The sequence below is a fragment of the Eublepharis macularius genome, chromosome 5 (assembly GCF_028583425.1).
Source record: "Eublepharis macularius isolate TG4126 chromosome 5, MPM_Emac_v1.0, whole genome shotgun sequence".
In the NCBI taxonomy this organism is placed as follows: Eukaryota; Metazoa; Chordata; class Lepidosauria; order Squamata; family Eublepharidae; genus Eublepharis; species Eublepharis macularius.
Window position 1 is genome coordinate 99476499 of NC_072794.1, and position 13148 is coordinate 99489646.

A 13148-nucleotide genomic window follows, 5' to 3' on the forward strand; every position below is an offset into this window, starting at 1 on the left:
AGTCTCATGGGAAACTGGATATTTAGAAATATTTAATTAGTATGTATTTATAGCTTTCTTGCAGATCCCAGCCCCTTGCCTAGGGATGCATGTGCCCAACCCATAGCATATCATTGGCATTCAGAACTGATGCCTCTCAGTCCCTTTGGTACCGAAGGCATCACTCTGTAAACAATGAATGCTAGTTTTTGTTGATGTAAACTAAGTAGATCCATGCCTCAACTGCTCTGGATCTTGGAGGCTTTTGCAGCGATGTTCAGGGTTAGGTGAGGCTCCAGTGTAACTAGGATTGGGTAATATGGAATCCAAAGGAGGGTTTCCTTTGGCTTCTAGTAAGTCCCTACTTGCCACCTGGCTCCTAGCCCAGACCTGCTCTACTTCTCTTGCCATTACAAGGGCAGCAAGTCCCATGAGAACGATTTACCGGAAGGGGTTGTGCAGCTGACAGGAGCTTCTCAGGCATAAATCCTGTGGCCGATTGAAGTCTCCTTCTGGAAGCCCCTACAAGTGCAGCATAAGGCTCACCAGCTGAGCCAGTAGGTGAATTAGCATGAGAAAGGTAGCACTGCCAGTGAGCCCTGGTGGATTAGTATAAGAGAGTGTAAAAACTTTCTTCCCTTCCAGGCCTCTGAGACATTGCTGTGACACCATTGCTAAGTCTCTGATCTGTCATCACTTGGGCTAAACTCTGTGTGAATTTGGCTTTAATCATGCAGCTTGTGATTTTTATTTATTGATTTTGTAAAAGAAGAATCTTTGTGCAAGTGGGTGGATTGATAGACACAAATTTATTTTATTTAAAACATTTCTGCGCTGCCTTTCCACCCAAATAGAGTCCCTGAGGTGGAAAACATCCAAGTATTAAAATGTTAAAATAGCATTCAAAATATTTATACAATTTGATAAAAACATGTAAGCCGACAAACACAACTCAAACAGAGGGGAAGGCCCCATAAGAGTTACTGGGACTACACCAAACAAAATGAAAAAAATCTTCACCTTGCTGGCAGAAGACAGTGACAGAGGGAGATGGATGAATCTCCTCGGGGATGGAGTTCCAAAGTTTTGGCATCACAATCAATAAGGCACTTTATCCTCAGTTGGTTGGTAGGGGCACCCAAAGCAGGGCCTCTGAAGATGACCAGAGTGGACAGGTTGGTTCATATGGGAGAAGGTAGCCCTACAGGCATGCTGCTCCCATGCTGTATATGGCTTTTAAGGTTGATACCAGAGCCTTGAATTGGGCCCAGAAACAAATTTGGAGCCAGTGTAGATGGAACAAGACTGGAATATATGGTCTCTCTAGTCAATATTCTGGACACAGTGTTCTGTACCACTTGTAGCTTCCAAACACTCTTCAAGGGCAGCCCTACATAGAGCACATTGGAGTAGTCTAATATAGATGTTACAGAGTGTGCACCACAGTGGCAACCTTTTCCCTCCAGGTAGGGCCACAGCTGGTTCACCAGCTAAAGCTGATGAAAGACAGCCCTGGCCACCACGGCAACCTGTTTATCCAATGGGAGCCCAGGCCCAAGCACCCCAAAGCTATGAACTGACTCCTTTAAGGGAAGTGCAGCCCCATCTAAAACAGGTGATATCCCAGTTCCTGGGTAAAACCTTCCACCTACTGGTAGCACCTTCATTTTGTCAGTATTAAGTATCAGTTTGTTAGGTCTCATCAATTCCAGAATTGCCTCCAGGCACCTGTTCACAATTTCCACAGTTTCCCTCCCTGGGATTTGCTGGAAGCTCAAGTAAGAGCTGAGTGTCATCTATATATTGGTGGCAACAGCCCAATTCTCTGGATGACCTCTCTCATAGGCTTTACAAAGATTTTGAAAAGCATGGGGGACAAGATGGAATCTTGCAGAACCCAGCAGGCCAGAGGCCAAGGAGCAAAGCAGCAGTCCCCCAGCACCACACTCTGAAACCTACATTTGAGGTATAACCAAAACCATTACAGAACAGTGCCTCCTAGACCCAACCCAGAAAGATGGTTCAGAAGAATGCCATGATAGACAATATCAAAAGCCATCAAGAAGTGCAGGAGAATTAACAGGATCACACTTCCTCTGTCTTTCTCCTGGTGCATGTCATCCACTAGGGTGACCAAGGCCATTTCACCCTCATAACCAGGTCTGAAACCAGATTTGAATGAATCCCAACCAGGGCTCATTTCGAGGGGGAACGCACCGGAACGCCATTCCAGTAGTTCCCCCAAGTCAGGTGGCCCTGCCCAGCTGACTTTAAAAGGTTTTGGGCCATTTAGGCCTCGATTGGGGCCAAAACAGCCCTGATTGGGTTGGTGCCGGGTGGGGGAAGCATCCCCCGTCTGGCACCGACCCGATCCTGGCCATTTCGGCCCCGATCCGGGCCGCAACGGGCCTAAAATGGCCATTTTTGACCCGTTTCGGGCTGGATTGGGGCCAAAACGGCCGGGATCGGGTCAGTGCCAGGCAGGGGAAGACTTCCTCACCTGGCACTAACCTGGTCCTGGGCCATTTTGGTCCCAATCTGGGCCGGAATGGGTCAAAAATGGCAATTTTTGGCCCATTTTGGCCTGGATTGGGGCTGAAACGGCCTGGATTGGGTTGGTGCTGGGTGAGGGAAGCCTCCCCCACCCGGCACCGACCCAGTCCCAGTGGTTTCGGCCCCGATCTGCGTTGAAACAGGTCAAAATGGCCATTGTCGGCCATTTGGGGCAGTTTTGGCCTGGATTGGGGCCAAAACAGCCTAGATCGGGGCTGAAATGGCCCGGATCAGGTCGTTGCCAGGTGGGGGAAGCTTCCTACACCCAGCATGGACATGGTCCTGGCCGTTTCAGCCCCAGTCATGGCAAAAACGGGCCCCAAATGGCCATTTTTGGCTGTTTTGGGCTTATTTTGGCCCCGGATTGGGGCCAAAGGGGCCTGGACTAGGTCAGAGCTGGGCAGGGGAGGGTTCCCCCACTTGGCTCTGACTAGATTCGGTCCTTTTTGGCCCTGATCCTGGTCCAAAAGGCCCAAAATGGCCACTTTTGGCCATTTAGGCTATTTTCTGCCAGGATCAGGGCCAGAACTGCCGGGATCTGGTCAGTGCCAGGTGGGGGAACCCTCCCCTGCCCAGCACTGATCTGGTCCAGGCTGTTTTGGCCATGATCCGGGCCCAAACGGGGCCCAAATGGCCATTTCTGGCCCTTTGCGGCCCTTTTCGGTGGGGGTCAGGACCCAAACTGCCAGGATTGGGTCGGTGCCTGGTGGGGGACCCCTCCCCTGCCCGGCACCAACCCAATTCGGGCTGTTTGAAGCCTGATCCAGGCCAAAATGTGCCCAAAATGGCGTTTTTGGGCCTGTTTTGGCCTGGATTGTGGGCAAAACGGCCCTGATCAGGCCACTGCCAGGTGAGGGAACACTCCCCCATCTGGCAGCAGTCGAATCCTGGCCATTTTGGCCCAATCAAGGGGTGTGGCATATGTTAATGAGTTATGCTAATGAGTTCCTGCAGTTGTTTTTCTACGAAATGACCCCTGATCCCAACAATTCATTTAGGCCATTTCCACACATCCTGAAAGGGATGGCCCATTCACCGAACACTGGCAGCTTTTCTCCATCACTCCCTATGTGTTCAATTTCAAAACAGAAGCAGGCCATTCGGCTTCCATTTTATCAGCATCTTTTTGAGGACAAAATTGCGTTCTCATAAACGGTGCTGAAAAAATGGAAGCCAAACTGCTTGCTACTATTTTGAAATTGAACACATGGGGAGTGATAGAGAAAAGCTGTCAGCATTCGGTGAGTGGCCCATCCCTTTAAGGACGTGTGAAAACAGCTTTAATTTAGGAGTCCCTGAAGTTGGCCAGCCATCACTTGTTCTGTCAACTTGCTCAAGAATGGTGCATTTGAAACTGGTCAGTAGTTATTCAACTCTCCTGGGTCCAGAGTAATTTGTTTGTTTGGTTGGTTCTATTTATACCCTGCCTTTTCTCTCCAATGATGACCCAAAACAGTTTACATTCTTCTCCTCTCCTCCATTTTATCCTCACAACAACCCTCTGAAGTAGGTTAAACTGAGAGAGTGTGACTGGCCCAAGGTCACCCAACAAGCTTTTGTGGCAGAGCAGGGATTCAAACCTGGGTCTCCCAGATCCTAGTCTGATCACACTGATTCTTTAGGAGTGAATGCAACATTGCCCACTTCAAGGAGGGGTTGACCACCCACTCTTTCAGGGAGGCATTTACTGTCTCCTGGACAAAGTCTGCTAGCCCTCCCATGACAGATTTAAGCAACTGGGAGAGACAAGCAAGTGGTAAATCTCAAACTTCCAGGAACCCTGTATACATTCTCAGACTGGACAAGCTGAAAGCTTCCTGCCATAACTGGACAAAGCAACACCCCAGGGGTCATCTGACCTTATCACTTCTAACGTAGAATCCAAATCAACAGGTGTGATAGATTTTATCTGCAAGGTGCTTAGATTATACTGGGCTACAAAGCAGTCTACCTCCTCCTCTAGGCCAGAACCCAATGGCCCCTGACCACCTAGAAGAGTTCCACAGGTTTACGCTGTGCAGATGCAATGGTGGTGGAAAAATATTGTTTCTCACCACTGTATTTACCACAGAGTATGGTTTAAAATAAGCTCTGGCCCATGCCTTGTTGGATTTGTCCAGAGACTTTCTCCACTGACTCTCTAGCCATCTCCCTTGCCTTTTCATCATCTACAGCCCTTCAGTAAACCAAGGGCTGACAGGACTCTTAGACATGAGAGAGGGTGCCTAGGAGTGTTTGTATTAGTTGCCTAGGTTATTTCCTTGTTCCAGAGTACAACCAGGGCATCAATGGGAGTATTGACCGTATCTAGCAGGAAAAACCTGTAATCCCAAATGTGAACGTTGATGTTCACACACCTTTTCTGGATTCTCTGACTTTGCTAGTAAAAAGCAAACCAGGTTATTTAAACCTGTTGACTTAGATTGATTCAGATCATAAACAGATGAATTACAGTCATGGTGATTGATAGGCTGGTGGAACTTTGGCTAAATGGCTGTCTTGCCATATCAAACTATGCCTAGGAGTAGTTTAGTACTGTTTCCACTGCATAAAGTACCCTTTTTGTTCACTGAACCATTGAGCATCACAGCACTGGTCACAGACAGCAGTAAGCAAAGGAACAGAAATAAAAGCCATGGATGGGTGGGAATGAAATTCATACTTAAAAATTTAACTTAAGAGATTCGTCAATATTCTGCCAGAAGTGGAATTTCATAGACAGCTGTGGTACTTCAGCAGATCAGAGCCTTACTAGAATGCAGCATGATTTTTGTGATGCATTTGGACTACACCATACCTTCAAAGAGGCTTCTTGGATCAGTGTGGCAAGATGTTATTTGTCAGATCAGTGTTTCCACATTGGTTTATTTGCATAGCAAGACCAAGTGCATCGCAGAAATGTCTTGAGCCCCTGGAATCTCCCTGATTCAGCCATCACTACTACCATTCTCTGAACCTAGAAGAGCTCTGCTAAAGCTGCATAAGCTGTGAGGCATCTCTCAGCCTCTGCACTTCTCTCTCATGTTAGGAGAGAAGACTATCGTTCTTTATACATTGAAATTTGGGTTTGCCTGTCTTAGGTTTTTCATTTATATCCCATATGAGCATCAGTAGGTATCCTTATACAATCTGTCCATATATCTTTCACAATTGTGTCTTTTCAAATTAAAGTTGGCTACAAGACAGGATTCCTCAGTGAGCTGGAATTGCTGCTTTACCTTGCAATCTCAGTAGGTGTGGTATGCGCATGTACATGTTTACTTAGATATTCATACCCAGCCTTTTTCCACAGTGGGAATCCAAAGTGGCTTACAACATTCTCCCTCCTTATATTTTACCCTCACAACGATCTTATGAAGCAGGTGAGACTGAGAAAGAGTCATAGAATCATAGGGTTGGAAGGGACCTCCAGGGTCATCTAGTCCAACCCCCTGCACAATGCAGGAAATTCACAACTGCCCCCCTCCCCACTGCCCCAGTGACCCCCTGCTCCAGGCCCAGAAGATGGCAAAAAAACACCTCCAGGATCCCAAGCCAAACAGGTCTGGGGGAAATTGCTTCCTGACCCCAAAGTGGCGATCGGCAGGGTAACTGATCCAAGATGACCTAGTGGTCTTCCATGGCAGAAGGGAGATTTGAATATGGATCTCACAGGTCCTAGTCTGATGCTCTAACCACTGTGCTACATGTCTGGAGGGTGCAAATGGGCTACAGAGAACTTGCCTTGGCTGTATAAGGGACTCAGAGAGTCTGTGTGGATTTTACCTTTTGTGGTCTCTGCATTATAGGCAAGAATTTTGTATTATGCACATTTAGAAATACAACTTTACTCTCCAAAAATTTGGCAGCCTGGGAATATTAGAATTTCTTACTTTGGATTATTATCCTGAATAGTTTAAAGGCTATATTTAGTTGAAAATAAATAGAGTTTAATTGTTATTGCAACTAGTTACTGCTTTTTCAGTAAACGTGAATTAGAAAGATGGAAACTTGATGTAAATCTATGGTTTAAATTAGTGATTAAGCTCCTCTTGAGTCACCCCAGCCTCCCCAGCCAGACATCGCTGCACATGAATGTCATTCCAATCCTTCCAGTCTGGTGGAACTTCCTCGGTATCTTGGCACTGCCACAGAACATGAGGGCTGGCCTCTGGAGTCTTGGTGAGATGGCTGACACCAACAAATGTCTTGGACATGCCCTCCTGCCCCCTGTTTTCCTGCCAAGAAATGTGTATTTTATAAAACAGTTGTGCCAAATTCTTCCAGAGGAATATATTGGCTATATACCAAAAGTCACCTGGTTGGCAAAGAAACTCATCAGTCTGATTTAGGGTAAGCCAGATGGTAATCCTAAACTGGCTCTGTTTTTCTCCTGTCACTTGTGAGGGAACCGTCCATTCTGTTATGAGAATACTTAAAGGGCAGGGTGTGTTCTGCTGTGTCAAGGGGTTGGTAGTGGCAACAGTTGTCATCCCTCACACACTCTGGGAGCCTATTCACATTTTCCCCCCTTATGAAGGAGTGTGTGGAGCCAGTCTCCTACTGCTAAGCCACCACGTCTTGACTGCTGAATGAAGGCGGTGAGACTGCTTTCTTCCAGCAGACGACAAAGGCAAGAGTGACTGTGGCTTAGTCGCAGCACTCTCCACCTCTTGACAAGCGGCTGCAACAGTAGAGGGCTGATTCCCTGCATTTCCTCTTAAATACAAGTGAATATGCTTGGAGTTTCCCCCCCAGAAAGATGACAGCAGCCCACAAAAGAAATAGCCTGGCCTTAATAAGCTATGAAACTGCAGTGCATGCTGGGAGCTGCCCAGCTCAATGGGCACTATTCTTGTCCCGCATTTGATCCCTTTGGAGCCCTCTGCCCAACAGACCACCAGGTGGCCAATGTGAGCCAAGCTTCATTAATTAAGCAAAACAGAAACCTCATTAGTGCTGTCCTTGCAATTCCATCCGATTAGCCTTCTTAGAGCAGGCAGCCTGGGTTTCCAAAAGCCAGTAATGAAGAGGATGGGGCCACGTGGTGATCTTGCTTCTTCCATACCTTCTGTAGAGTCCTGGCTTGATGTCTTTGTTTAGGCAGCCAAGTTGACACACATCAACCTATGGGAAAAGAAGCAAGGTATCTACAGCAGAGATCATTCTGCTGTGGGCAGCAGGAGACCCAGAAGCTCCTTATTGGAGTATCATCCTACTGTCATGACTTTTTCTGGGGAAGGCTTCAGAGTGGGTACCTAGTTCCTTGCAAAGTGCTACATAGCCAGGCTGACAACTTCATTAACTGCACAGAAGAACGTGCCATGCAATCACATGCAGCTGCTGCCTGAACATCTCATCCTGAGCCTGTACTTAGGGTACATGAATTGCCGCAAGCACCTGGCAGGGACTTGATCAATGCGGGAGGAATGAGGGACATAGCGGGAGGGGAGCTGGGAATGCACAAGTTGCTTGATTTACAGCATCTGGACTCCCTGCTTCCGCGGGTGAGGGAAGAGGGGGGTCTAGTGCTTCCTCTCTTTGCCCCAGATTCCCTACTGTGTCATGGTGAAAGGCCTATTGGTCTAAGGGAAAGGGCATTGTGGGGGCTCCGCTCTCTATTGTTGCATACTTCCTACAGAGCCAAAGGCAGAGGCTGCCTTCAGGTGGACATAGATCAAGAACCAGAACAGTAGTAATGAATTGCTCTCAAAAACTAACAGTGAATATCATGTTCTTGCTGTGCCTTAATCCGAATTTCCAGTCTCTGCTACAGAGAAAGCGGCCCCCCAATAGTGCCTACTGATTTTTTCCCTACTCACTCCAGCCCAGCCTGAAGTTGTGTTTACATGGCCAGAAACAAGTGAGGCAGGGCTGCTAGCCCATGTCTGATGTGGAAGGGTGGTGCTGAGATATCTGCATTTTTAGGTAGTAATGGATTGGCAGTTGTTGAAAGGAAGAGGATGTTTGGCTCAAAGTAGCCACTGATGTTAAAGACCTCCCATAGCTGGTCTGATTTAGCTTTAGCCATAAGAAAGGAGGGAGGATTACAGGCAAAGCTTGAATTGTCAGTCTTTTCTCTCTGTAGACAAGCCCCATGATCTCATTTGTGTTTGTGTGTGTAATAAGCAAGTGGAGGTCCTCTGGATAGGCATGCATACATTTTCACATACCTACACTGCATTCTACTTGGGCTTCCTGGGGATCTGTCCGTATCCCATTTAGCAATTCAAAATTGATTGAGGAGAGACAAAATCCCCCTGAGGTTCCTTTACACTGAAGACATTTAAATAAGCAGACTACACTCTCTGCCTCTAAAGCACAAACTTCTCCCATAAGGCAAACTTCCCAGCACTAAGGACTGATAGTAGTTTCCCTCTGGATGCCTGCCCCATTGCCCTCAGCCTTGTGAAGACACGATTGGCCCAGCTGGGATGCATCACTGAGGAATGGACACTCACCTGCTACCACCTCCTACTCCAAAACTTCAGTTAATGGTGGGGAAAGGTTTCATGCCTCCCCTGTACGGGAGGAGATGCAGACAAGGGCTAAGAAATTGGGATAAGGATAAGACTGTGTGGTTCTACTTAAAAATGTTCTCAAGCAATGGTAGTCATATCTAGCAGTGTAGTAGGGACAGGAGACCCAGTGCTTGCAGGGGCTCCCTGTATCCTACAGAGGAAGAAAATCCTCCATGCCAATCCTGAAGGTTCCCATCAGGCCCCAAGGTCTGGGTCCCCATTAGCTACCCCCCTCAGGCCTCAACTGCCAGGGATGAGTCCAAGCAGGCATGGCTCTGTAGCTGCCCTGTACCCTGCCAGTCCCCCACCCTCCTAGTTAGTGCAGCAGATGGCTTCTTGGCAGTTCTGTACCACAGCGGCTGCTGTCTCTAATTGAATGACACGGTTAGGTGCACAACTCACCCGGCTGCCTGCCCCCTCCCATCCCAGTGGCAGAAGGCAGAACTGAAATGACATTTTCCATTTGCTGAGCACTTATAGCAATTGCTAGCAATCTGCAGGCAGCCACGTGTGCATGCAAGGAGAGTACAGTGTGCACTAGGATGGCAGAAAAGGAGGGACCTCCATTAGGGACCCTGTGAAGTGGCCCTTCAGGTCTTGTTAGCAGCTCTTTCATCTCAGGAGCTCTGAGACCCTAGTGGCCAAGAAGCAATGTCACCTATTCAGCCTATTTGAGCCGGGGGTGGCAGTTGTCCACTTGATTCTCAGCTGGGCAGTGGGGTACCCATGTGTGGGGCTAAGTGTGTGTGGCGGAGCTACTCCCTTCTTCCAATGAAGTCCTAGCCCACCTCTTTCTTAGGATGCTGTACCTGGGTGCTTAGTGTAGCAACATTAGCTTTTGGAAGCAATACTGTTTATCAGACCAATGTATGTTGCTCAGACGATACAAACTTTGTGTTATTTGGTGGGTTAGGGTTAGCCAGCACAAGGTTGTTACCTCAGGATGCCAACCCAACGTCGCACAGATGCTTAAGCAGATAATCAAGCAGATGCATTAGTGGCCCCTCCTTACTCACTATCTTAGATTATTGGCAAGTCTACTCCATCCCCAGCAATAATTCTGATACTAACTCTGATCGGTTTATAAAAGGGAAATGGAAGAGAGGAGATTCAGGAGCCCTTAACTTCTCTCTAAAGTCTAATTTACCCCTCTAACATCTGATTTACTCCTTGGATATCTAAGCAAGAGGTGGAAGTGAATTCAGGGACAGATATCTCAAGATCATGTAAACTTGTCCTTAAGTCTCATGTAAGACAAAACGAATAGTGAAGGGCAGAGGAGAAGCAGCAACCATCAGGGCATTATCACTTCAAGGCAGAGGCAGATGTTCAGCATGAGCCAGCCAGGCCGAGCTGTTGAGAAGCAGCCCCTTTCCCTTTGATCAGAAAGCTGCTATTGTTGTTATTGGGCAGCAGGACGTGGAACTAGCAGTGCCAGGACAGAGTTAGAAGGACAAAGCCATCATTTTTACCCCTAAAGAGAGCGATTGTGCCTGTATTTGATGCTTGGGTTCTGTGTAGGGCTGGGTGCCTGAAACCATTATGGAAGCGACACTGCTGTATTTGCAATTCAGATCTCTACAGCCCTCGTTTGGTGCTCTCAGACTATGGGTAGGAAACAAGCAAATTATCATACCAAGCTATTGGCCAGGATTGGTTAGTACTGTGTTTAGTTTTTTTTAGCAGAACTTTCCCCACATGGCCCAGCACTAGACTGTACCATTAGAGTTGGCATGATTAATGAGGACAGAGGCTCCCTCTTCTGGCTGCATTCTGTCACTGTATCGCCATTTGCTGCTCCTGTCTCAGGGAACCGACGGGGGTCTATCCTGTGCACCTTGTTGGTGCAATAAAGAAAAGTTAGCATTGGCTAACCTATACCCTTCTCCTATTTCTCCCACTGTTCCTCTATTCATTTTCTGTCTTCAGTGCCAATGCCAGATGAGCAACAAAGCAAAAGAGCATGCCCTTTAAGTTCATATTCATTGTTAACAATTTCTGATTTCACATAGCAGTAACTATTAAAACGTTATTAGATTAGATTCTTTATTACATTAGAATCTCCACCACATAAATGTTTTGTTGAAAGGGCAGAAAAATCAATTCCACTACCCTGACTGTAAGTACCAAAGGCGCTTCAAATAAATATGTAAAAGAATAAGGATAAATCCTTAGACTGTATGCGCACAGTGGAATCCTGAACAGGGTGATGCCCTTCTAAGCCCATTAACGCTTATGGACTCTGAATGGTGTAATTTAGGGTTACACTGTAAGCGGGCAGAAACCATGTTTTGTATTCCTTTCAAAGAGCTGAAGAAAGATTCCAAAAGTCCCCTTTTGCCCAGGTGTACCTCCGTCTTTTCAACCCATAATGAATCCTTAGCTTTTGTCACAATACATGGTGACAGTCAGCAGCTTTGAGGACATTAAAATGGGAAGCAAATTGCCATTATAGAGGACAGAGCTTATCACTGGTTCTTAGTCAAATGGAATTTCCAACCTGATAAGTAAATAAATATCCAGGGTCAGGGTGCCTCCAAAGGCCGGGTGCTCCGGAGGGTTATGGCCTTCTTGCCGTGTTTCTGGGCTTCCTAGAAGTATAGTGCTGGCCACAGCTGGAAACAAGATACTAGATTAGGTGGCCATTGGTCGGATCTAGTCAGGCTCTTCTGATGTTTTGTGCTGTTGGAGAGGAGGGGGGAATCTGTTCATCATGCCGAGGGCTTCTTGCGCCAGATCGATGTGCAGGCAGAGGAGTGAGAACAGACGCGCCTTTGTGCTAAGTCCTCTCATCCCTGCTTTGTATGTGTTGCAGCCACCAGCTACTCTACAGGCTGACCCAGGACCATTCATCCTGGCAGGCAGGGGGTAGTGGCTTCCTCAGTACAGTCAGAATCCCCCACCCCTGCTTGTTTTTTCTCCAGCTGGGAAAGGAAAACGACTGAGGGCAGCAGAAGTGGAAGTGTTCTGGGCTCTGGGAGTGAGTGTGATAAGTATTTGGGTATCTGCCTTGTTTAGCATACTTTCCCCTCCATGATACGAGTTAGCAGGGGAAGCTCGGATAGATACATAATAAGAGAGAACTAGAAATCCAGAATGGGAATGCTGAGCCACCCCTTCCTTCTTGCAGTCACTGACTGTCCTCCTCTTTCGCCAGAATGGTGCTGTGCCTGGTGAGACGAGGAAGCGAGATGAGAACATCAAACGCGGCAACTGGGGCAACCAGATTGAGTTCGTTCTCACAAGTGTTGGTTACGCCGTGGGACTTGGCAACGTGTGGCGCTTCCCTTATCTCTGCTACCGCAATGGAGGAGGTGCATATTGGCTAGGTTTGGATGGCAGATTGGCTAGAAAGACCAGTGCGCTTTGAACCTGGGGATAGTATTGCCCTTGTTGGGGGTCTGGTGCAGTGCTTGCAGGAAGCAGGTTAGGAGTTCAGTAATCTCCCACAACCAGTGCTGAACTCAGAGCTCCTTGCCTCCAGATTGTTGTGGGAAAGGGGTTCCCTCCCCAATCATATCTTCACAAAGGATGTGTTGTCTCTTCTAAAGGGGAGCGGGTATCCAGTGTACATAGAGCTCCCCCTGCAGGAAAAGACTGGGATTCATTGGCACAAACCGAGGAATTTATTCCGCCCCCCCCCCCCCCAATATGAAGCTCAGAGCACATGTGCTTGTGGTCTTGGTTCCTCTTCTGTTCATTTCCTCTCTTCCCCTCCCCAGGTGCTTTCATGTTTCCCTACTTCATCATGCTGGTGTTCTGTGGGATCCCTCTCTTCTTCATGGAACTCTCCTTTGGACAATTTGCCAGCCAGGGCTGCCTTGGTGTCTGGAGGGTTAGCCCAATGTTCAAAGGTAATAAGAAGCAATGGTTGCTACATGTTGCCTCTGGCCAGTGCCGCATACCCATTCCCTATGTGATTTGCAGGCAGGCCCTTGGACACACATTTGTCTTCAAAAAGCCTGATCAAAGAATTGGTAACTCAATCTACATTTGCATTAGCTGAGCAGAGTTACCCTATTAGGAGTAAATCCTTTAAAACTCAGATTAAAAAAATTGAGATGGTAAATGTGGTGGTTCTCTGTGAAAGAAGAAGTCAAGAATAAAATATACATA

At 47.4% G+C, this 13148-nt stretch overlaps 1 protein-coding gene across 1 annotated transcript in view; it reads left to right on the plus strand.

The window, feature by feature from the left end:
* Positions 1–13148, plus strand: part of SLC6A9 (solute carrier family 6 member 9) — a 57124-nt gene that overhangs the window by 34454 nt on the left and 9522 nt on the right. Inside the window, exons 3-4 of the mRNA XM_054980643.1 lie at positions 12190–12346; positions 12755–12886. Coding sequence (XP_054836618.1) covers positions 12190–12346; positions 12755–12886 — 289 coding nt within the window. The remainder of the gene's footprint in view (positions 1–12189; positions 12347–12754; positions 12887–13148) is intronic.